The sequence below is a fragment of the Drosophila teissieri genome, chromosome 3L (genome assembly GCF_016746235.2).
Source record: "Drosophila teissieri strain GT53w chromosome 3L, Prin_Dtei_1.1, whole genome shotgun sequence".
Lineage (NCBI taxonomy): Eukaryota > Metazoa > Arthropoda > Insecta > Diptera > Drosophilidae > Drosophila > Drosophila teissieri.
This window is the reverse complement of record NC_053031.1, coordinates 2,156,482-2,176,442: the sequence shown is the minus strand read 5'-3', so window position 1 is coordinate 2,176,442 and position 19,961 is coordinate 2,156,482. Positions and strand designations below refer to the sequence as shown.

The 19,961-nt window shown below is 43.3% G+C and overlaps 3 protein-coding genes across 5 annotated transcripts; all 3 read left to right on the top strand.

Moving 5' to 3' along the window:
• The first annotated feature begins 420 nt into the window (after positions 1–420).
• Positions 421–2,069, top strand: LOC122617184 (probable serine hydrolase). Its single transcript, XM_043792916.1, has 3 exons — positions 421–557; positions 665–814; positions 942–2,069. The coding sequence occupies exons 2-3, from the start codon at positions 791–793 to the stop codon at positions 1,920–1,922; spliced, it is 1,005 nt and encodes a 334-aa protein (XP_043648851.1). The 5' UTR covers positions 421–557; positions 665–790; the 3' UTR covers positions 1,923–2,069.
• Positions 2,070–2,712: 643 nt separating this feature from the next.
• LOC122617293 (probable serine hydrolase) lies at positions 2,713–4,225 on the top strand. The gene is made up of 2 exons (XM_043793092.1): positions 2,713–2,879; positions 3,033–4,225. Exons 1-2 carry the CDS (start codon positions 2,856–2,858, stop codon positions 4,041–4,043), a joined length of 1,035 nt encoding a protein of 344 aa, XP_043649027.1. The 5' UTR covers positions 2,713–2,855; the 3' UTR covers positions 4,044–4,225.
• A 3,662-nt stretch (positions 4,226–7,887) lies between these two features.
• On the top strand, positions 7,888–18,577 carry LOC122616157 (SEC14 domain and spectrin repeat-containing protein 1). Of its 3 annotated transcripts, none has more exons than XM_043791496.1 (10): positions 7,888–8,010; positions 9,850–10,101; positions 10,937–11,132; positions 11,345–11,458; positions 11,517–11,691; positions 12,791–13,540; positions 14,043–14,407; positions 14,688–15,196; positions 16,410–17,355; positions 17,441–18,577. In XM_043791496.1, the coding sequence occupies exons 2-10, from the start codon at positions 9,935–9,937 to the stop codon at positions 18,041–18,043; spliced, it is 3,825 nt and encodes a 1,274-aa protein (XP_043647431.1). In that variant the 5' UTR covers positions 7,888–8,010; positions 9,850–9,934; the 3' UTR covers positions 18,044–18,577. The 3 variants fall into 3 exon arrangements, with proteins under 3 accessions (XP_043647431.1, XP_043647429.1, XP_043647430.1); XM_043791494.1 differs by having other exon boundaries at positions 17,052–17,355; positions 17,441–18,574; XM_043791495.1 differs by having other exon boundaries at positions 7,906–8,010; positions 9,803–10,101; positions 17,052–17,355; positions 17,441–18,574.
• Positions 18,578–19,961: the final 1,384 nt, after the last annotated feature.

Below are 19,961 nucleotides of genomic sequence, written 5' to 3'. Positions count from 1 at the left end.
ATCAATGTTTAGAACATTTCCTCTTTAAAGAGGTAGTAAAAGTATAACCACTTTATTTATAAATAGACGGTATTTTTACGTTGCATATAATCTCTTTAACCACTTGACGAGCTTTATAGGCTTTTTATGGTCTTGCTAAGCGGAAATGGTATAAAAAAAGATTTTTGTTTTGTATACGCCTTTATAAGATAGAATGCCAGAATAGAATATACCAATTTCAAAATCAATTTGATTTCCAACTTATTAATTAGTTTAATTATTAGGATATTACATTAAAATTTCGATTTTCAGACCCTCTTTTAAGACAAAAAGTACTATTTAAATTTAACAGATCTCACATTGCCATTCGCCACGAAATGTTCGTAAGCTTTTTCGCTCACCAAAAGCTTAATTCATGTTTTTGTTTTTCAACCTCGGCAAGTCAACTCGAGAATTTCAAGGCATTTGTGTTTCAATAAACTGGATGTTTTTAAATGAACAATTAACTAATAAATAGTACAAAATAGCTTGGTGTGATAAAGGACACGAAGAGCATTCTATGGATTTTATACACAACAGTAAGAGCTCGTTGGAAAATACAACTTCAAACACAATCTTATCTCACTCTCTTAATTATTACTTAAGAGTGTAAATAGAGAATACAAATTTCTCTTTTTGTTTTCAGACTGAGTAATATCAAAGCCAAAACATTAGTTTGCGGCAAAATGTTAAAGCAGAAAGACGCGTAGAAAATAAACGGATTGCAAATAATTTAGAACAAATTAACATAAGGAAAACCAGTACTACAGCAATGGGAACTTTGTCACTGACCGATGTAGGTACACCTGATTTATAGACGATAATACCACCAATTATTAATTTGTAATCCCAAGTGATTATCAAAAGATTAATAACTGGTAGAGTAATTAAGAAGTGAGTAATACAGTTTGTGCACTTTGCAGTTCCAAGCCGTGAAGATTCCCGTGCCCTGGGGTCACATTTCTGGACGTTGGTACGGAAATCGGAAGGAGCGACCCATCTTGGCGATTCATGGATGGCTGGACAACCTGGGAACCTTCGATCGGCTGATTCCTCTGCTCCCTGACTATTTAGGAGTACTCTGCATCGATCTACCAGGACATGGAAGGTCCTCCCACTTTCCACCGGGAGTGTCCTACAGTGTTTACGAGTTCGTGTTCACAATTCCACTGGTGATGAAGGAGTACGGATGGTCAAAGGTCTCCCTTATTGGACACTCACTGGGCGGAGTCCTGAGCTTCATTTACGCCTCCCTAGCTCCTCACACCGTCGATATGATCGTCTTCCTGGACATACTACTCCCCTTGAGAAACGAGATAGACTACATGGGCAAGAGCATAGAGAAACAACTAGTGAATGTTGAGCGACAGAAGCTGGGAAATTATAGCGAGCCACCCTCCTACACCCACACCCAGTTGGGAAAGGTGCTGGCCAAGGGAAGCTTCAACTCCGTATCCCCCGACCTGGCCAAGCACCTGCTCCACCGCCAGTTGACCAAGTCGAAACTGTACCCCGAACGGTTCTACTTCTCGAGGGATATTCGAGTAAAGAACTACCACTACATAGACATTGACGATGGTCTTGCAGCAGAAATGGCGAGACGGATCATCAAGAAGCCATATCTAATCATCAAAGGCACCTTGTCACCTTGTCTCTCTGCCCGCTGCAACGAGTCTATATCGATTTTGGCGAAGGATAACCCGCACTTTGAGTTCTACGAGGTGAAGGGTACCCATCACGTTCATCTTCATGCCGCCGAGGAATGCGCCAGTTACATTGTGCCCTTCATCCAACACCACAGACCTCCTGCCCTGACCTCCTGGGCGGTAACCGCAAAGGATGATAGATCGAGGAATCCAAGGGGATTTTTCACATGGACCAAGAAAAAACGCAGCAAGTTGTGATAGTAATACGTCTTTCTATTGCTGAGCTGGTACTTGACATCTCTTTAAGTCTATTAGAGGGTAAATCTTTTGTGATTTTTTAATGCAACCTTACAAGTATTTGTTTTCAAACTAGCACATTAAACCATACACATATATACAAACAGTTCTGGTAGTTGTTTCACTTTTTTTTTACCGAAAACCTCCTAGATAATCAGAAATAGTTGTTGAACACCTGTTACACCTGAGTTCTAAAATGGCACTCCGGATTTTTAATCGGTACACCGTTGCCTTAGCCAGATACTCAAGATAATTCTGGAAGTGGTACCACAACGACTGGACCGAGTCTATTAATCAAAGTTCAAAGGCTGGGAACCTTGTCATTAGGCGAAGTGAGTAAGCAAATAAAGAAAATTATAAACCAACCAAAGAAGGAGATAAGAACAATGGTACCATACCACCCACATCACCCACGCACCTTTCTCGGTGAAGTTTGGAAACTAGTATAGTCCACTTTAAATGACTTCTCACAGAATTTGTTAATGGTATTTCGGAAAAATATGTATTAAAAAGAGCTTATAAAAAAAATTTTAATTTTAAATCAAATTTCTGCTAAAAAATGAGAAATATCTATGTACTTATTGGCATCAGCTGTTCATAATACAAATCTCGATTACAGATTCATGTTATCTTCGCTCTCTTATAGTTGGCTAGTTGTTTCCGCGCCAAAACCGTACTCTTTATTTCGGCGTACTCTTTCGGTAGCTTTTAAATGTGTAAAAAAAATATTACGAATTAGTCGTAGATCAGCTGTTGTAGACGAAAGAGGTGCGGTTACTGAATCGAAGAGGTTTTTGGGATTGCGTAGATACTTAAGATAACACGCGGCTCCATTCATTTTTGGATTTGGAAAACCTTTACAGACGGGCAAGGTTCAGCAAGCCGCCGATCGATATGGGAACTATGTCTCTAAGTGATGTGAGTATGCTAGAAATAATATTACCGACGAATTAGAAAGATAAACTACCTTTACCCGTACCGGCAACTTTTGTTTACAGAGAGTGTGTGTAGTAAAATCTTCAATACAGTGTTTTTTTTAGTAAAAAAGTAAACAGTATTGCTTCTTTCTAGTTCAAGGAGGTTAGAATACCGGCACCTTGGGGTCACATCTCCGGCCGTTGGTATGGCAATCGAACGGAGCGACCGATTCTGGCGATTCACGGATGGCTGGACAATCTGGGAACCTTCGATCGATTGATTCCCCTGCTTCCCGACTACGTGGGAGTGCTCGCCATCGATCTGCCCGGACATGGAAGATCCGCTCACATTCAGCGGGGAATGCACTACGCCGTCAACGATTACGTGTTGATCATCCCTCGAGTGATGGAGGAGTACGGCTGGTCAAAGGTCTCACTGATGGGTCACTCGATGGGTGGCATCATAAGCTACATTTACACAGCATTGGCACCACACACAGTGGACATGGTCATCTCCCTGGACATATTGCTGACTTGGTCAACGACCATCAAAACGGATCTGAAAACTTTTGCCGACAACTTGGAAAAGCACCTCGTGGAAGAGGAACGTCAGGAGGAGGGTAACTTGCATGAGCCTCCCTCCTACACCCTCGCACAGCTGTCCAAGGTCCTGGCCAAAGGAAGTTTCAACTCGGTGACCCCAGAGTTTGCCAAACACCTGCTACACCGGCAGGTGGCGAAGTCGAAGCTATATCCAGATAGATTCTACTTCTCCAGAGATGGACGAGTTAAATACTATACCAAGATGATAATGGAACCTGGATTTTCTGAGGCGTTGGCCAAGCGAATCCACAGAAAGCCCTACCTGATCATTAAAGGGTCAAAGTCGCACTATTTGGGAGCTAATACCGAGAAGGCAATTGCCATCTTGCGCCGCAACAATCCGCACTTTGAGTTCTACGAGGTGGAGGGTACCCATCACGTTCATCTTCATGCCGCCGAGGAGTGTGCTCGTTACATAGTGCCCTTCATCCGACACCACCGACCTCCGGCTCTCACTTCCTGGTCCTTGAGTGGCAAGGAGCAGCAACTAAGTGCCGAGGAGAAGCGGCGACAGCAAGAAAGATTCTTTAAAAGGGGCAAGAACGCGAAGAGCAAGCTGTGATGTAATTTATATAAATCCCTATGGTATAAAATGTAATATTCTATACTAATAAGATAACTTCATAGGAATAGCTAGAACAGAAAGATATATCATACAAACATATATAACTCGACAATTTCTTTATTGCTTTGTAATTCAACTCAGGGAAATAGCTACTATTATTTTCATTATACCAATAAAACAAGAATGCAGACAGCTAATTTAAATTATAAGGACTTCTTCAAATTGCAAACTTGGTATGACATTCCCCTACCTACACTAAGTGTTCAATAATCGTTTCCAATTTCTCCAACTGCTACGTAATTGTAGATTATTTCCTTAGTGACATCAATTACTCGGAGGGCAGTCTTACATACACATATGTGGATATATTTCCTTCTCCCCTGCTGTTATTCAACTAGCAATATCAGCAATTTTAAGCAGCTTACCGCTTGAGCGCATTAGAACAATTAGCGCAGTCGATGCCACAGATATCGATGCCTTGGAACAAAAAAAGTCAAGCAGCATCCAAGGCCAATAGAAGCAATATGTAGTCCTTACATCGAGAATGATAAGCTTACATATATAGTTTTGAAGTCGAGTTATAGCTAGTAATCAGCCAACCAAATGTATGCAAATGAAATTCCTAAAATTCCAGCGAAACTTTTCTGTCATCAGAAAAGTAGACTGCTTCATTGAAAATGTATTTTCCAGCAGACGAAGGGGATTTTCGTTGCCTACCTTTAGGGCGACGCCCAGTAACGAAATGCGGGAAAATGCGATTATGAAGTGGGTGTGGAAACCGGAGTGGCATTTATTAATTTAAACACTTTGTTGTTACCCAGGAAGTTGCTGAATTTTAAACATTGGTATCGCATAATTTTCTTGTCATTTGTTTTGATTGGCCCATATTAATATTTATGGCAGTAGCTTCTCCTTGTTGTGTCATCGCTCGGCTGGCTAATTCAATCAATTAACTTTCGAGTGAAAAGGCAAGAAAATACAAGAAAGTACAAGAAAATTCCCTTCTTACACTATCGATTTTGCCATTTCAGAGAATCAAAACTGCCGCACACATATGTGTACCACATACACGTGGCATATTTTCCCTGTAATCAGAGACGCCGCAGGGTTCCCCCATTCATTTTTTGGCGTTTCTAAGGTGGAAGCCATAAAGCCTTTACGGCATATGCCTAGATTTGCAAATTAAACTGAGTTGGGGGGCGAATACCGGCTATGCCCGGCTCGTGTGCACTCCAATTCCCTTTGAATGGGTGAGCAACTCGAACGCTTTCCGCCTCCGATTTCAGCAACAATTTCTTTTGGTGTGATATTGGGTTAAGGAGCCTTAAAGAGGTTAAGGAAATCGTTCGAGGAACGGATCGTCTGGTGTTTCGGTTTCGGGTTTCCCTGGCTAATGGCCGGGAAAGTTGATGAATTCGCGGGCCAACCTTGGGTGGCACTTAATGAAAGTGAAAGAAAGCCGCCGCTTTCACTAGATTAACGTTTCTGTAAAACGAAGATTTACGGAAATCCAGCCAGAGAAGCCTGGCGCATACCTTAAGTAAACACGGCGTTAATTGGAAAAAGTTTCAAGAATTAATTAAGGCAAACTGAAATCCCCTGTTTGCGGTTTTTGTATAAAATTCATTGTGTGAGGAAATTTACAAATATGGAAGGACAATAAATAATTGACGTTTCACAATTTAAAATAACAATGTAACAATTAAAATGCCTACATTATAAATATTCTAGAAAAGCCCTAGTTAAATGAGTTTTACCCACCATAAACTTGTACCGTAAACGGAAATAGTGTTCAAGGTGAAGTCGGTAAATTTTGCCAGCAAACTTTAAAGCGATTCTGGAGCACTTTCGATGCGGCATGCATACGGCCAATAAACATCACCTGGCACTCCTTTAGTCGGGCCCGTAAAACGGCCAAAACTACCACACTAAATGATTTAAAACGAGCCACGACCACCGAGACTCTCTGCTCTCTCGGCCTGATTGAAATGAATTGGTGGAAGACCCTTAAACCGAATGAATTATGCAGAGGCCTGGCGTGGGGCTTAATAAACCAAACTTAACGAAAACTGTTTAAAATGCGAGCCGGCCATCTCGAATATTTCCAGCTCGGTGCAATAAATCTGAGGCCACAAACTGCACTCGATTGCCCTGCCACATGCAACGTTCCCGCTTTTCTCTCTGCCGAAACGTGTGCGCAATTTTCGCAATTTTCTAATAGCCGTTAAAGCTGTCGGGGGAAGGGTTCCATTCCTCGTTCTCAGCCAGTTGCATTAACAAAAATAAAAAGGGTAAAGGAAAAGGAAAACAGCAGCTTTTCACGTCCGATGATGCCCAGTTGCATGATTTCTTGTTTTTTGCTCGAACGGAAGTGCTTTCGACGCCATTTTGCGGTCGGCTATTGCAATTGAGTGCAGCCCTGACTTCATCAGCTTCCAGTTACACTCTCCTCAGCCCCCAAGGAGCCCTCAAGTATCTCAAGGATACGTGCCCGAGGACTGCGGCACGCACTTTAAGTTTCATTAAACAAAACCATCGCGCCTAGGCCTCCAAAGATTGCCTATAAATTCATGGGAGTCAGTGAAATGGAAAGCAAAATCTATGGTGGGACGCTATTTGGTACAGTAAGCTGTCGGAAATATAGATTCGATAGATACTAGTTAACAAAATGCAAATACAAAATGAAAGGTCCTGGATTAATTTATTTGTATTTTATTACCAAAAACGATATCTTTCGTTTCTTTATTTTTTTTTTGTCATCTGTGGAAAGTGTACTGTATTCCTCGTCGGTTTTCGACACTGCTGACACAGCAGTGGAAATCCGTTTGCATTTCAGTGATTTCGGGCTGTCGGGGCGGGATTCCTATTGCCAGACCCACATTCCTGGGACGACCATTAAATCTGCAACAATTTACTTGTGATTGACATGTTTATAAGGGTCGTAACCCACAGAGCCCCCTCCCCACGCCGTTTTTCCAGGGAGTGACCCTTTTCTGGTGGAGATGTTTGTTTTTGTCCCCTTTCATAAGCAAGTGAAGCCTAAAACGCTTCTGGATTGCTCCTTTTTTTCATTTACCCCGCAAAGAGAAATAAATCTTTGATATTTGCGCTGTCAGAGAAGCATACTAAATATGCCTTTGCATTTTCAAGGACTCTTCCTTTGCCAAGCGGAAGATGTTGTTGAAGTGGACAAAAATTCCTGGTATTGTCTGAAAACCCCCAGCACACACAATTAAAAGTTCCCACGTCAAGGGCTGCATGAATAAAACAACAAAATCGAGTGCGTGAGTGGGGAATACAACGGAATCGAATGGATATTACCCTAAAACCCCAAAAATAATTATAAACAGAGAGGAGAAAATTAATTGGGGATAAACTTAAGCAACTTGTAACTAAAATACTCGTACTTTGATTAATTCTTTCATTGGAAATCCATTCAAATAGATTCCCACATGAAAAACTTTCTTGCCAGGTTCAACATACCCATAAAAGCAGAAAAGAAGTGGAAGTAGAGAAAATTAAAGTGTGCTCCCACAGAACTCCGATATCTCCATTGGCAGACAAAACGCATGTTTTGTTTTAATTTTGCACTCGGAAGAAAAGAAACCCCAACCGGTTTGCAGGGCGCCCCACTAAAAAGGGCAAAACGTGCGGGTAATCAGCCAGCTCTGTAAAAAATGAAAATACGAAATACTACAGTTCACGATCAATTGAAATGCAACAAAAAACAGCTGACATGCAAGCAACTGCAACTCGAACGCACTTCGAGCCGCAACTCGAACCAAAACCCGGTTGCCACCGATCATGGCTAAGATCGAAACTAAGATTGGGAAACTTTCAGTTGAGCGCGAGAATTCCACGCGGGCGGACGGGGCGGATGAACGATATCGGTCTTTTCTTTTCGGTTTAATTCAGGTGTCGAAAATAGCGATAAGAACTGAATTCGTTTCGAAACACAAAAAAAGTAAGACCCCAATCGATAAGGAGAGTCGCTCTGCATGTCGAAACCAAGTCGAGTTACCCCGCATTGAACAACACGCCAAATGAACTGAAAACTCATTTCGAAACAGCCGAACACATTTGTCAGCTGTTAAAACAAATTTTGTGTGGAGAAATGCTAATGACTTTGGTTGTTGCTGCCGCTGAACTTTTCAATTAATTTAACAGCCCGTCGTCGTTGGCATAGATCTTATCGCCATATCATAAAACAAAAAAATAAAAGCCCTGCCGAGGAAAACAAAACCCAAAAAAAGTTCTCAAGAAAGTTTAACGAAATTGAAAGAAAACAAAACAGCAGCTCAAACGGTTTTTGTTGTTTGTGTCTATTTTGGAAGTGATTTTTTTAGGCCGAAAGGTGTGCCCGATTCCAAAGATTCGAGGCATTACGAGCCCCACGGGGTTCTCAATTTTCAGCTACCCTTTTCGTGGGTTTTTCGCTGAGCTCAGTGGCATATAAAAATATATACATAACTCCACTCCGCTCATATTTGCAAGTAATTTTCGTACTGACATTTGAAACCAGCAATATGTATGCTCCCATCCCAAAGTTGCTGCTGCAAGGTTGTTTTTACCTGTCCTCTGCCATTAATTGAAATTCAATGCGGAAGGGGCGTAGTAAAGTGCATTGAAAAGGGGCTTTAGGAGGGGGGCAAACCGCTATGCTATGACAATTATTACAGCTTCCCAAAAGCGGCCAAAGAAACAGGTTGCTCGCTCCTGCTATCAAAACTCGCAGTGAAGCCAAGTAGTGCAAATTGGTTTGCCAACATAGAACACAAAAACGGGAAAGGAAGTTGGGACTGGGGAACCGAGATTTCAATACACTTATAAGGCAGAAAATTAAACTAACTTAACGTATTAAGCTTCTCTGCTGCAAATGTAACTTTCTATAATAGTAAAGTATGTCTTATATAAATCAATTGGGTAAAATGTATATATCAAGACATTACAAAAGAATGAAGCAGATATTCGAATACTCTCTGGAAGAGTAAAGAAAAAACCGAGCAAGTTGGGGCAGAGTGAGAGGCAGGAAAAGAGGCATCGACCACTTACGCATAACTGTAAGATAGACTGGCAGCAAACAGGATTTCTGGCACGTACTTCTTGCTCACAAGTGAAAGAATTACTCGGCTCTTTTCCTCCTCTATGTACGAGTACTATATATGTTACCATACCATAGCGGTTGGTCTAGCGCCCCTTATCAACCGACAAATTAAGTTCAAACTGCTGCTGGCCGGCATGGAAAAGAGCTAAAACTCCAATTTGTGTCAAAATACTCATGCGCAAAAATGGAATTTTTCCATTAGGCCAGAGAGATAGAGACCCAAACTCAAAAAGCCAACAAAAATCTCCTAAGCTAACATAAAAACAGTGAAAATCATGTGGAGAGACTAGCTAAGCACTGGTAAAAACTGGGTAGACCTTAACACTGTTTCATAATAATGCGATTTATAGATTCATATTCAACAAATGAAGTAAGCGTAGATTGTTTCGGGTAAATGGCCCGCATCTATTAAAGTCAAACAATTGTTTTAAGCGTATGAGAATTTTTCTCGGTGTATTGGACTAAAGTAAAGTAAAGGCAGCCGAAGTTTCAGGCTGCAACTTGTCAAACGTGTTCCCCAACAAAGTCTCGCGGCATTTGGAAATGTGCAGCATTGTGCAGCGGCAAGAAAAACAGCAGCAGCAGCAGCCACAGAAAGGAAAACAACTCGCATAACTGTGACTTGTATTAATTTTCAAGCTTTTCCAAACAGCAAACTGCAAACAAAAAGAAAATCCTAATCCCGCCTTGTCTTGGCAGCAAAATGTGTGCGGCGACAAGCGCTTCAATTAGCATTTAGAAAAGCCGCATCATCATCGCGATCCCATCATTAAACTCCCTATAGATGGAGGAGGACGTGCTGAACGCCCTGCAGACGCGGAGTGCCTACTTATCCGGCGGATTCGATCGCCAGAAGCGCATCATCTTCGTTGTCAACGCGTTCAACGATCTGCAGCTGTGGAATCGCCGCTATCTGCAGGTGACTCTGGACTATCTGAAGCGGTCTCTCAGGTGAGAATCGGGAATTAAGTGGCATTAGGCGTTTGCCATTAGGCGTAGAAACTTTAGAAACCGGCAGTGGAAATGCCGACGACTCATTAGCATATGGCCGAAATATGCAAATAGCCCGCAGATGATGAAGGTTCATTTTTTGTCGTCTTTAATGCATTACTTTTCATTAGACACGGCTCTCTGGGCGGGGTCTCGAAACGGGTCTCGAAAAGCGGAAAACGCCTGACAAAATCTGGCTATTTATATGCTAAGTGTCAGAGATTTAAAGACGACTAAATAATTTAAATTGTTTGAAGCTATAAGATTTGTTTTAAATAATAATACTTCTAATAATGTCCTTAGATTCATTGTAACTTGATACATATTTCAGTCAGTTTAAACACACTTTCATTTTATTAGCACACTTTAAAAGCAAACATTTGTAAAAATAGTAGTAGAAATAAATGTTCCCATTAAAAAAACTCTCAAATAATTTATGAAAATTATATACCGCTCGTAACCTATTTGAAGATCAAACAACTGCCTATGGGCTTTGCAGCAACGCCCTTCTTTTGTTATTTCTCCATTTTAGATTGTTTACGTATTGGCACAACAAGCAAATTGTTTAATTTTACGAGGTAGCCATCAACCAAACTTTTAAATACACAGAAGAGCCCACATGAATTATGGATATTTTGATTGTGATCAATCAACTGGCAATGGGTCACAAGAGTTCCCCTGAAAAAGCGTGGTTGATTAAAGCCAAATTTTAACTGGCAAGCTAATGAAGCACTTAACGACGCTTTCCTCCTCCAGTTCCAAACCGATTAACCAACCCGACATTAATCTCTTCCAGCGCTTCGGTGTTGCAGAATGGCGTCAGTGTGGTGGTCAATGCCCAGGAGAGCAGTTCGCGGATATCGCGGCAGCAGGTGCGCCAGATCTACGCCCTCTTCGGGGGCGACATCAATGTGGATCTGTATCTAGTCAGGGCGGAGGGCTTCTGGGAGAAGCATGTGGAGCCGTGCACCAAGTCCCAGGTCAAGGGAGAGGTAAGCTAATAACATAAGCGGAAGTAACAGCTCAACTCAAGAATGAAATTATAATTAGATTAAATGAAATTTGTGGTCTGCAGTTGTATGTGTTCTATACGTCATAAAGATTTAAAATATGTCATAAACATAAACCCCACAATAAACTGCAGCCTAGCAATTAAAGTTTCCACATAACACTCATTATTTTTCACGGTGCTCTTTTGAAATAGCCCCTAGTGCTGTCGAAGGCGAGGCTGTTCAAGTTCATAGAGCCGCAGAACCTGCCCGAGGAACTGGGCGGCACCTTGCAGTTCAACTACGATCTGTGGCTGCAGCAGCGCAAGGTAAGTGCCCCAATTTCTGCACCGTTCGAAACGGCACCTAATGGCTATATTTTCGCAGTCCATCGACGAGTTCACCAAGTCGCATGTGCAGACATTGGCTTCGATGGAGAAACTATTGGCTCTTCTGCGGGAGCACAAGTCTCTGCGGCCGGCGGAAGCGGATGTGGAGCTGAAGAAGTGCGCCCAGATGCATGCCGGAGTCCAAAACGACATAGAGTCCGCCATCGACTTGGGTGAGTCGAGTTCGTCGCTTGAGTCTTTTGTTTTTTGAGCTGTTCTCTTGTCGATTTTTTGTTTGCTCCCCCCGAGCAATTAACATAATTCGGTTTGCCCTCGAAGCAAACGAGTTAAGTGAGACAGACAGAGACGGGACGAAAGACACACATGTGACAAGTAAATCATTGAATTTTGTGTGTTTTCAATTAGAAATGAGCCACGTTTGGCAAACTTGTTTTTCGCGCCGCTTGTTGTAGATTTTGTTGTGGGTTGACTTTAACGGCACTGAATAACATTGAAATTGCCTTTGGAGAGCTAAGCTACTCAGGCCTATAGAAGGTTTTTTAGCTAGAAATGTTGCTTTTGATAAGATAATTCCAAAATCTACAGTTTATACAGTTCTTGAATAGGCATTGTTTTGGCTTTGATTTGTCAATTGAGAATTGTTTAAGCAATTAAAAAGATAGATTTTGATTGATTGGAAATGGAAATAAACTCCGCATATTGTAAGTATTTCTAAGACTTAGGGAATAATGACTTCATAAATTCCACATATTAATTCAGAATTTGTGAAAGCCACAGACAAGAATCAAATACTTTTCTGGCTTCATTAAGTTATTTTCGAGAATCATTTGCGGTTGGGGATCATTGTGCGCTGAGCAACCCGTGTTTCACAATGTTCACACTTCAATTTTTGAACAGCGACTTCAAAATTCGACCGAGTTCTGGTTTGAGTGCGTGGGTTTGGCAAAACGACAGCCACAGCAACAACGACAATCGTGACCTTTCACTTAAAGCCACAAAAATCGGTGATGCGCAACGAAATGGTGGCACATGCCACAGTCCACAGAGCCAGACTGCGATTTAAAACCACTCCGGGCGTGAGTTTTCACTTTTGTGGATGTGTGAATAGCGTTAGATCCGATTCCACAATGAAAGCCATAAGATACACTCGAAAAAATACGATGATGTTCTAAAATATCAAAAGTAATATTTCCATTATACTTCGGAAAATGCCAGTCAAAATAGAGAATGATTTGGAAGATGAGATTATTTTTCAGTCTGCTATTTTCTCAACCCCTTTCCCTTTTCTCTTTGCTTGTCGGCGTTGTGCAGGTAACGCGATCTTGGCCCGCTTCAACGAGGTCTACGAGACGCATTCACCGCCGCCACAAGCGGTCGCACCTGCCTCGGAGTCCCCAGTGGGTCCCCCGCCCATCCCCGCCCACTCCGCCACTGCAGCTTCCCCGCAGAAGCCCCTCCTGCCACCAGATCTCGTCTGTGAGCGCGCCCGCATCGAGTTGCGATTGAATGAGATCGAGAAGAAGCAGACGGCCATCCGGACTGCCTGGCTGGAACTGCTGCGATCTCTGAGGGAGGCACGCGAGCTCAGTACTTTGGAGGAGGGGGTGTCCTTCGTCACCAACTGGATCCTGCAAGAGGCCGAGCTGTTGCTCAGCCGCCAAAGGAGCGTTGCCGGTGATTTCAGGGGATGTGAGGCACTGCGTTCTGCTCACGATCAACTGGAACTGGAGTGCCGGGAAACCTACGGTTGCTATGCGGAGCTGCTCTATAAGATCGAAAAGCTTGCCGCTGAGAGGCAGGCATCTTCGAAGGATATGGACCGGTGCCAGGATCTTCTCTCGCAGCGAGACTTCATGCAGTTCGTGTGTCGCTCCTTTGCAAAGCGATTGGAACGACGGAGAAATGTACTGATGACCGCCCTCAGGTTCCATCGCCTCCTTGATCAATTTGAGGATTTGCTGGCCACCGGTGACCATGTGGTGGAGGTGGACAGTCGATCGCTTGACTGGACCGAGGCTGACCAGCTACTCACGCAGCTCACTAACAACCAGGAAATGCTGGGTGAGTTTTAAAATATTAACATACTAATGTAATTTGATATATTGGTAGAAAAAAATGTTTGAAACCTTGACAAATACTTTCGAAATATAGCCAGCGAACCTTGACAAAAATATGCTAAAATCGTTCGGATAATTACCATGTATATGACAAAAAAAATATTGCGAGAAAATTCCAAATACTTTCAACAAGTGTCACGCTTTCAAATTCCAATGAATAGAAGGGGAATAGACCAGCATTCATTCCAAGCTTCCAATATCCAAATCATTTGCAGCAACTTGGGCTCAAACCATCGAACCAAGACTCTCCAGCCTCCAACCGTTCCTTAGGAACATAAATTCGCTTAAATAAAATGAATCATAAAAATATGAAATAAAAATTTAAAAAATTCGAATGGTTATATACAAATATAGGTCTGACCCAACTCGAACAATGAACAACAAATCTCTAAGCGAGCTGTATCGAACCTCCAACCGATCTCTAAACATGCTTCCAACATCCACAGGCCACGTCGAACGCGAACTTGTGCGTGAAGGTGAAAAGCTGAGCGACATGCTGGCCATGCCGGTGAAAGACGCTCTGGGCCGTGACCTCCAGCTGGACTACAGTGCCGAGATCGCCCAGCTGCGCCGGCAGATCGACGAGAGCCGGCGGCGTCGTCAGGTGTGCGGACATCGGCTGGCGCTGCAGCGGCTCACCTTGGAGCAGGTGACCCACATCCATGCCTACGAGGAGGACGCGCGGAGGGCGCGGGACTGGCTGCAGGAGTTGTATGCCGTCTTGCTGCGGTGCCACTCCCATGTCGGCTGCAACATCCACGAGATTCAGCTGCAGAAGGACGAGCTGCAGGGGTTCGAGGAAACCGGACGGGTGAGTTTCCCCCCGATTTTTCGGGCGACTTCTTTTTTTTGGGCGAACCAGATGGGGGGAATCCTCCAGAGTGCAAGACAGAGAAAGGGAGTGCCAGCTTGGCCAACGGCAAAATGACCGAAAACATACTAAAAGCTAGTCGAATTTCCTCGCAGAAAATCAAGGTCTCATTGGGTTGCCACAAGCTTGAATATCTAGTTTTTCTTCTGGATCACTATGCGTATCTACTATAATTCGAAGTTTGTAGATACACATGTATTAATTATGTTTTTAACTTTAGAGCATCTACCACTATGGTTGCCAATTGCTGGAGGCTGCCCAAACGCTGCGCCTCTGCTGCAAACTGGAAGCATCAGGATCCAGGTCACAAAGCCATCCCAGTCAGAGTTTCATTAGTGACGAACTGCAGCACACGTGGCACAGTCTGCAGTCTGTGGCCCAGGAGCAAATGACCAGACTGCGCGTCTCCGCCGTTTTCCACCGCAGTGTGGAGGCCTACTATCGCCAGCTGAGGGAACTTCGACCCCTTTTGACCCAGGAACTGTCCGCGCAACTGCAGCAGCAGCAGAGACAGCAGCACAACCGCAGTAGCAGTGGAATAAGCAGCGATGCCGAGGCGGAATTGGAATCGGAGCTGTCTCCTTTGGCCGAAGTGCCTCCGCGACTACAGAGGCACTTGGTGGCCAGGGAGCAGCTGCTCGTCGAAGTGGGCAGAATGGTCAGACTGGGAAGACTGCTGAAGAAGCGTCTCAAAGAGCCCTTCGTTCTGGATGCATTAACAGGAAAGAGGTGAGTTAAAGTGAATAACAATCTATAATGGTTTTGCAGTTGCGTGAGTGCATGGACTTCAGCCATATATCGGCGGCTACTTCATTATGCTCAACGCATAAAACTGAGAAACAAAAACAGCAAAACGCTCTGCATATCAAATAAAACACGAGGAAGATTTTCACTCAGATCCCACGAGTTCGCGGCAAATTAGCTAAGGAAAAACAACAACGCACAGAGCAAAGAACTAACAAGTTGCTAGAAATAAAACTAAAAGGAATGATAAATTGTATTTGGAAAACAAAGTACAAACGCAACTTTGGAATACGCTATAAAAATATTTCGAATATACGGTAATCATATCCCAAAAAAGTCTTAAATTAGGGTTTTAATAGAATAAATAATTGAGAAAGGAAGTTTGTTATTAAGAGAAAGATGTCATATAAGACAAAATATATAACCTTCCTGATTACCGATTCCCTAAAAAATTATCAACACGTGTACAACGCTTACCAAGTGTTTATATTACATCAAACATAACTCTATCGTTGTGGTAAGAATTATAGTCATATAAAAACAATTCAAAACCCATTAAACCGTACAATACTTCCCAAGTAACCACAAACTAGACAGCCAAAAATAATTTTTGACTGAATGAAACAAATGTCAAGCTGCCGCGACGCACTCAAAAAGTTCCACCACCCAAAATTCGAAAAAAGCACGAAAAATATTGAAATAAAATAAAAGAACTATTCTATATAGCAGCTCATTCCGCCCAAGAGTCGGCGTCCAAATCCAAGCAGTCTATTTCAGTGCGTGGTCCAGTGCGGTCGTCGTTCGGTCCTCCTTCGATTCTGTTCTTTTCGGTACGGAGCGGGAAGTCCCAAGAAAACTGTCAGTTTGTCAAAGAATATATGCATAGAGCACATATCAGATAAAGAGTGAATTTCCTGGAGAACAGGCGTGACAAGTGGGTCAAAGTGGGGAGCATTGTGATAGGAAGGTGTTAATTATAGAAGTGTCTTCATGGTGCCACTCTCGATTTCTCTGCATGCTTATCCCGGCAAAGTGAACAATTGAATCTACAATTATCAGAGAGACGTAGCTCACTTCAACTGGCCACTAGCCAAACGCGTGTTGTTGGTCCCTTACGTCAAACTAATTGTTCCACGCCAAAAAAAAAAAGAGGCGCCAACTAGGCAGCGTACTCGAAAAAGCTCAAAATGTTTGCCAGATTTCGTAATTTGTTTGCCAAATCAAAGGGCGACGAGGAAGTGGAGCAGGAGCAGGAGCAGATTGCCCCCCGGCCGGAAGTGCCCAGCATTGTGGTGGATGAACCGCCCAATGAGGTCGAGGTTTCAGTGGAGGAAGGTGAAGATAAATCCCCAAACGAAGCCCATAATCAGGCTAATAGCTCTGCTCCTCTGGCCAGCGAAGAGGAGGATTTGGCACAGAGTCCCAATGAGATCCTAAGTGAATCCTCAAGCGATCTAAGTCAACTTTTGGAGGCCATAAATGAGGCCAGTAAACTACCCGAGCTGAGCAGCGAAGATACCCAAGGTGAAGATGAGGACTACGAGGATGACGATGATGATGATGAGACAGCCAGCACTTCAAGTGTCAAGACCAAAATAGCCAAGGCCTCAATAGAAAGGGATATTATCTTGGAGGAAACCGAAGAGGACGAGGAGGACGAGGATGAGGTAGATTCAGGACCGGCGCTGAAGAGTCTGGACAAGATCAAGGCCCTCATCCGCAACGATAGTGAAACATATCCGCACAGCGACTATACCGATAATGAAACGCCATCACACTCACGCACTGCCTCAGTGGATTCCGGAGCTCCCGATAATCCCCGTCTCTCTGGTGATTTCAGTGTCGTGGCTGATGAACTGCCCCTGGATTGCACTGCACCCAGTCCACTCCATGACAGTGGCAGGACCAGCAGTGCTGGAAGCGAGATTCCCGGGGAATCCCCGCCAGCCACTGTGGAAGTGGTGCCCACGGGTAGCAACGAACTGGCCTGTGCCGCCATTTCCCACAAGCTGGGAGCCATTGCCGAGGTGGCCGAGTCCCTGGACGCAGTCATCCGGGATGTCCAGCAGCAGGAAGGCGTCGCTGGCAATGGAATTAGCAACGGCACTGGAGGTCATGGCATCAAAAAACTGGGCAGCATTGAGGTAAGTTTAAAAACGTGTCTCATGAATAGATAAATATAAATTTAGTTCATTTTCCGTACAAAACCACATAATCTCGTCGCTTTAGGATTGGCACTCCCGCTCCACCGAGGACGAATCCTTCGCCACCGCCTCCGAGGGCAACTTTACGCCGAATTCGCACTCCTCATCGTTCCAAACCGCCTCGGGACGCACTAGCTCCTACATAGGTTCGGCCAAGAACTCCTTCGATGAGGCGGACGACTCTACTTTGAGCACATTCGAAATACCCGAACTACCACCCTCGCCAGTCAATATGTCCTTCGATAGCTCCGATATGAGCTACTTCTCCGCCCATCAGCAGCGGATGAAGAGTGAGGACCAGGACAGTGTGGTGGGCGTGGCAGAGCTGCATAGTCAGAGTGTAACGCCCACTCCGGACGAGGAGCAGCAGCACCTGATGCTGCCACTGCCATTGCCACAGGCCATCGAATCGGATAGCGAGGTGGAAGGATTCAGTCTGGCCACGGGCATTACCACGGAGCTAACGCCCAGGATGTCCAATGCCCACACGCCGGAGGTGAGCTACCCATCCGCAGATAACACCGCTCCAGCTTCCACTAACCCCAACGAATCGAAACCGCCGCCTTCCTGGCGACGCAGCAAATACTACGAGAACATAACGAAACAGACGATCAAGGGATTTCTCTGAGAGATCTGGACCACCTGCCCCAGCTGAAAGATGAACACAAAACGATTTCCCGCCCAATTAACCAGCGCCATTTGCTTCTCTGCCGATCCTCGACATTCTTGCCATTAATTAGTTGGCATATTATTTTTGCTGTTTTCCCAAAACCAATTTTAGCCCATGAGCTAAAAGTTTTTGCCTGTTTTGTTTTGTTTGACATTTTACTTTGCATGATTGTTCACTGTTTTCTACCAAAATTGATTAGTTCTGTTGAACTTTAGCTTAAAACATACTAAAATGCTTAAGCATTTATTTTACTATGATTTGTTTCTTGCTTATATTTTCTCTGCTTGAAAACTAGTAGTAGAAATATTTATTTAGTTAGTTCAAATTAAGTCTAAGGCTTGCGAAATTAGAGAATTCCAAAATGATTAGGAAATATATTTTAAATATTTATAGTAAAAATCTAAATTCAGTTACAGCCAGTCGAAATTTTCGCCATTAATCATATGTTTAATATTTATTTATAACTATTTCTCCCACACAGTCACAAAACATAGTGCAATTATTATCGAAAGTGTTTTACCCCAAAAATAAAGCTAATCACTTAAATTTTGTTCAATACCTCCTAACTTTTCAGATATTTATTATTTAGTTTTCAATTTTAAGCTAACCACACAAGTAAGTAACAAGAATTCCTGAAAACATTGCATAACTTTAGGCTGGATGCGGGAAAAGTCATTGCCATCATCTGCACTTAACCCTTGAGTGCTCTTTTCGACTTTTCCACCCTAAATAATTTTTTGAATTTTCCTCTGTGGGTGGCCCTCTTCCCAAACATTAAACAAGTGGTCCTCAAGTGATTTCAATTATGTGAAATGTGAACTGTCAGTGGGTGGTGCGGGGAAATGGGGTTAAGAGGGTTGGTTGCTTTTGTGAGCTTCGTCAAGTGGCTCATTAATCTCAATTAAAAACATATAAATAAATCGTTCCGAGTGTGGTGAGTGAAAAGAATTTATACTTAACGAGCTGATCATCCAGAAAGGCGAACCAAATATCTATGAGTTCCCGTTGATGCCAGTCGACCAGATTTTCTGACGTGCTGGCGCTGAGAGCATAATTTGATAAGTTCGAATCGTTGATAGCGAAACATAATAACACACATCTGCAGCGCATTGATTGCCGCAACTGCAGTTGCACGCAAGAAGCGTCGGATATTGCACGTTGCACATTGCACGGAATCCGGGACCAAAGTCGAGCTACAAGGCACGCATTTTGGGTGAAAAATACTTCGTAAATTGAGGTATTGGGTATCAGGGGAGGTGAGGGGATTTAAATGCGGGCGGTCAGTTTGACTTGCATTAAGACACGATATCGTCTGGTTTCCTCCGCTGTTCTGGTGTTGTTATTTTGATCTCCGCTCTTCACCATGTTATTAAAGTACCAAAGCTGCACTTGAATATGTTGTGGCTTCAGATACCCTGTCTTGTATGGGGTGTATCAGACCGGCAAGTAAAGTGCTTACCCCAAGAGAGAAATCATTCACGCATTAGGTGAACCGAACATCTGTAGTTGTTCAGATTGTTTTCTTAAAAAAATGAATACATTATTTGTTTAGCAGACCAATATTTAGAGGTAACGGGTTCTGTAAAACTATTATTATCATGAAAAGAACATAATAAAAGGGGTATTCATTGCTTAAAGCTACCCGAATTACAGGGTACTACCTCGTTGCATATCCCTATACCTGTTCTCGGTATTGTAATTGCTGAAAAGCCGGGCGCAGGGCATTAAAAATTGAAATCATGAATTAACGACGCCGCGAATGCCAAGAGCACTTGTTTATTTATGTCGTCTCCCCTGAAGCCCCGCTTCTTCCCTCTCTCTCTAGCGACTCTAGCCCTCTCTTTCACACCCTCTCATTTTCAAAATACAAGCCGGC